This window comes from Saccostrea cucullata, unplaced genomic scaffold (assembly GCF_032062105.1).
Source record: "Saccostrea cucullata isolate Sc308-1 unplaced genomic scaffold, CSIRO_AGI_Scuc_v1 ctg5570, whole genome shotgun sequence".
NCBI lineage: Eukaryota > Metazoa > Mollusca > Bivalvia > Ostreida > Ostreidae > Saccostrea > Saccostrea cuccullata.
The window spans coordinates 1-5,272 of NW_026929539.1; the positions used below are offsets into that span (position 1 = coordinate 1).

The window sequence follows — 5,272 nt, forward strand, 5'->3', positions numbered from 1 at the left end:
ATAGCTTCTCCATTGACCTTGAGCCATGAACCAAGCTGTTGGAATCTTTCCTCATATATTGGGTCAAAAGTTCCCCATGCTGTTGGTGCAGCATTAATAAGTATGTTTCCTCCAAAACTGTAACAGAATTTATATCAGAGCTAGTTTTTTACTTTACAAAACAAAATCATAATGATGATAATATAAGAATTATCCTTTTGATTATAGGCTATCAATAATGGTCGTTATTGCAATCAACTTTCTTTTGTAAATATATTAAATTTTTAAAAAATCTCTCGTGGAGTCTACTTACCTTACAGTGTACATGTATATTATTTCTTCCTGGATTTCCTCTATTAAAGTCTTTATTGAAGGACTACAAATGTACTCACCTGACACTGTATATCATTTCCTCCCTGAGCTATTCTATAGTATAGTCTTTAATGGAGGAATACTCACCTGACAGTATATATCATTTCCTCTAGGGGTTTCTCGATAGTATAGTCTTTATTGGAGGACAACTCACCTGACAGTATATATCATTTCCTCCAGAAGTTCCTCTATAGTATAATACTGGCCTAGGTCAGCATCCCTTCTGTATCCCCATGAGAGTTTATCTAATGTCATGGCATTTACCCATTTATGTGGCAGAACATGACCTGAACACACAAACCAGGAGCATTGTACACAATTATATAAATATCACCCATAAAAAAACATAAAAAATATCAATGAAATGTCTGAAATTGATATGTCACACAAATCCTTTTTGATTTTTTTTTTTCAGTCTAAGATTGTTAAATGTTTTGTATAGATCTCTAATAAGTGATTTCTTTAATGATAATATTTTTTTTTACCTGGATGGAACCTGTCGGAGCATGTCCAGACTCCCCCGTGTTTACAGTCACAGTCCACCCCCCACCTGTCATTAGTGACCACTTCATCTTTAACGGGACTGCAGAGTAAAGTGATTACCACTGATTTACAGGGAATCAAGCAATGAACCACACAAGTAACTGTTTAGTGGCAACTTCTGAAGAAGTTATCACATTTTATAATAATATCTAAATATCTTTTATTTTCCATCTGTACTGATTTCAATTGATCATAATAAAATACCTGTTATTGTACAGCCAGGCCAAGAACACCGTAGCATTCCAGTACCAGCTGGGAGCATGCCATGATGGAGCTAACCAGGCACCATCACTCCAGAAGACGTCCGGCTCATAGGCATTGACAACCTCGTACATCAAAGGTAGCATATAATCCTGTTCAAAGGTAAAACATCTATAGAAGGTAAAGGTCTAGGAACAAATTGTAAAGAGATGCATATTAAAGATGCAGTGTCTATTTCTGGAATGTGTAAATACATGACAGATAAACAGGCTGAGTGTACTGAGCCTACAAAGTCCATTTACTGTGGAGTAATACATTCATACATAGTTTCACTTTGGTATGTCAAATCTCATTATTTTGAACAACTTGAATTTGCCACAAAGAGTCAATGTACTGTATTACAGATAATAAGAGACTCAATCAACTTCAGATTGTTATTACCTGATACTTCAGTTTTCACTGTATTTGGACATCCCACTTGTTTCAGATTGTTAAGTTTTTTGATCATATTTAAACTTAAAAAAAAACGAATTAAAATTTTAATCAAAATATTTATAATAAGGAAAGTCGATGCATAATGATCAACAAGTGATATCAGCTCACTTTAACAAATCTATTTGTTGTATAGTTATTCTTGACATCTTCCAGCCATAGTGGGTTAAACCATTCAATCATGTCATGGTAGATACCAAATCTCACATCTGTCCCCTTCAGTGCTTCTTTTAAAGGACCTATAAAACAGGGATTAAAGATATTTTTTTTCATACCACATTAACCAATTCAGTATGTTGTCCAAATCTGAACTGCTGGCTTATTGACCATAATTATCAAATTAATCTGAAATCTGATTGACTATACATGCTATATAAATATACTTTGAAATACAAAAACTTAAAATATCCAACCACTATGGAGGAAAAAGTAATCTACTTGACATAAAATAATCACATTGTAGTTCTACTTACCCACTAGATCTCTCTTGGGACCGACATCTCTGGCATTCCACTGATAAGTAACATTGGTTGGGTACATGTTAAACCCATCACAGTGTTTGGATGTCAACACAACATATCTATGGATAAAAATATAATTGTTCTCTTTCAAAAGAATTTTTGTATTACATATTTTGTGTTATTCTCTTTAGAGAAGTTGACAGGCTTTCGTCTACATCCACTCATCTTTGCAAGCCTTCATGTTGTTGTTATACTGGAAAACGTGTAAAATGTAGATATGGTGAAGGCCTACACTTCAATTTACATTTTGTCTGAAATATGTTTGATTTTATAAAAAAGTTGTGTTAAATGAAAGAAAAGGTGAGCAATCTCACATACCCCAAGCTCCCCCAAAACTCAAAGTGCTGAAAAACCCAGAAAAAATAAAGGAATTGGAATTTCCCGGTAATATGAACATCTACACATTGTGTCCTACATATCTGCAAAGTTTGATGAAATTCTGTGCAGTGGTTTATGAAGAGTTGCGCTGACAAACTGTTCATCTCTATCGTCAAGATATCTCTAAAATCTAAGTTGAAAAGTGCCGAAATTCCAAGAAAAAATAAAGGATTCGGAATTTCCTGGTAATATGCACATCTACACATTGTGTCCTAAATATCTGCAAAGTTTGGCGAAATTCTGTGCAGTGGTTTAAGAGAAGTTGTGCTGACAATTTGTTTATCTTTATATTCAAGGTATGGCCAAAAATGTAAGTTGAAAAGTGCAGAAATTCCAAGAAAAAATAAAGGAATCAGAATTTCCTGGTAATATGCACATCTACACACTGTGTCCTATATATCTGCAAAGTTTGATGAGATTCTGTGCAGCGGTTTAAGAGGAGTTGTGCTGACAAACTAATAATCTCTTTATTCAAGGTATGGCCAGAAATCTAAGTTGAAAAGTGTGGAAATTTCAAGAAAAATAAAGGATTCGGAATTTCCTGGTAATATGCACATCTACACATTGTATCCTAAATATCTGCGAAGTTTGACGAAATTCTGTGCAGCAATATAAGGAGTTTCAATGATAAACTGTTCATCTCTATATTAAAGGTACACTGTATGGCCAAAAATCTACGAAAATATCTGCAAAGTTTGACAATATATATCCTATATATCTGCAAAGTTTGATGAAATTCTGTGCAGCGGTTTAAGAGGAGTTGTGCTGACAAACTGTTCATCTCTTTATTCAAGGTTTGGCCAGAAATCTAAGTTGAAAAGTGCGGAAATTCCAAGAAAAAATAAAGGAATCAGAATTTCCCGGTAATATGCACATCTACACATTGTGTCCTAAACATCTGCAAAGTTTGAGGAAATTCTGTGCAGTGGTTTATAAGGAAATGTGATGCCAAACTGTTCATCTCTATATTCAAGGTATGGACAAAAATCTAAGTTAAAAGTGTGGAAATTACCAGAAAAAATAAAGGAATCAGAATTTCCTGGTAATATGCACATTACACATTGTGTCTTAAATATCTACGAAGTTTGACAATTTTCTGTGCAGCGGTTTATGAGGAGTTTATGACAAAAAAAAAAAACAGGACTGACGGACTTAATGACTGACACTCTGACTGACTGACTGACGGGTCAAAAACATCATACCTCACTCAACTTTTTGCGAGGGGTATAAAAATCTAAGTTAAAAAGTGTGGAAATTACCAGAAAAAATAAAGGAATCGGAATTTCCTGGTAATATGCACATCTATACATTGTGTCCTACATAACTGCAAAGTTTGATAAAATTCTGTGCAGCGGTTTATGAGGAGTCGTACTGACAAAAAAACAGGACTGACGGACTGATGGATTGACTGACAGACTGACGGATGGGTCAAAAACATTTTACCTCACGCAACTTGTTGCTTGGGGTATAATTACCAATTTCACCATAAATACATACAACTGTCACAAGAAAAACAACATATACACATTTTTTATCCATTTTCTAAAATTCTCCATCCTGGATTTAAATTTTGAGCAAATAACTCTAAAACAACACTCATAAAGGTCCTCGGGTGGCTCGTGCCTCACACACTGAATGCAGCGTAGCGGCATCTGCCGAGGATTTGGTATAAACAAGATAAAAGTATTAGATTGAATCCGGAAATGAGAACTTGTAAATATGGATAAAAGATCTGTAAAGGTTGGTTTTCTTGTGTCATCTGAGTTTATTTATGTTAAAAAGTTAATAAAACATGTCTGTTACGTATAATCAGACTTATTTTAGGCAAAGTATTAGTTGAAGTGTAGGCTGTCACCGTTTCAGATTCTATATTTTACACGTTTTCAAGAATAACGACATGAAGGCTTGTGAAAAGAAATGGAATTAGTCTTAAGCCAGTCCGTTTCTCTAAGGAGAATAATAAATGTGTAAGAATTAGTTACACAAAGATACTTACTTCACACCTGAGGCTTGAATGATTTCTTTCCATTTATTTGGATCATAAAATTCTGCGCGAAACTGCTTGGCAAAATCTGCATATGTGAAGTTTGGCGGATAAAACTTCTTCATAAAGTTCACCACATCGGCCGTGGGTCCCCCTTTCCAGAACCACCAGAACCACTCGCTATGCATCGACGGCACCGAGTACACACCCCAGTTGATGAACATTCCGACTTTCGCATCATCGTACCATGCTGGTATGGGTCGAGAATCGATGCTCTCCCATGTTGGTTGATACTTCTGACAATTTGTTCCTAGAATAAAGCTTGCAAAACAAAAAAATATTGCCAAACTCCCTTGACTGCCAACCTTCATCTTGAAAGTGAAAGTAGCGTCATGTGATTTGAGGGGTTAGCATGTCAACTCGCCCTTTAACATATTCGGGTCATTGATCTTTCTTCAACCTCTATGCCTAGTCTTTATCAATTATAATTCAGATAATTTACTTGCAAATATAACTCTCCTTTCTTTTACCAGGGACCTATATATTAGTATATAGGTCTCTGCTTTTACAGTGCTTCTAATAACACTTAAAAGGAATCCTTAAACTGCACTGGGTGGATAAGTTTTAATTTGTTTGTTCTTCTGTTTCAGGCCCGTAGAAAGCAATTCCAGCTTGGGGGGGGGGGGCAGTTGGGAGTAGTATCAACTACCAACAATTTCTTAACGTGCAAAAAAAAAGAGACCTGCCACTTCTTGCTGGTGGAGGACTGCAAATTTTGGGTGCAGACTCGAACTTCTTTTAG

The 5,272-nt window shown here is 35.4% G+C and overlaps 1 protein-coding gene across 1 annotated transcript; it reads right to left on the reverse strand.

Annotated features, from left to right (window-relative positions):
- Positions 1-3: 3 nt before the first annotated feature.
- On the reverse strand, positions 4-4,898 carry LOC134281133 (plasma alpha-L-fucosidase-like; the record flags this gene model as incomplete). The annotated part of the gene is made up of 7 exons (XM_062763600.1): positions 4,483-4,898; positions 2,061-2,167; positions 1,699-1,826; positions 1,099-1,247; positions 837-934; positions 506-638; positions 4-117 (listed from the first exon to the last, which is right to left on the reverse strand). Coding segments are annotated over exons 1-7 (1,088 nt in total), but the record flags the coding sequence as incomplete, so codon positions are not given.
- Between the last annotated feature and the right edge of the window lie 374 nt (positions 4,899-5,272).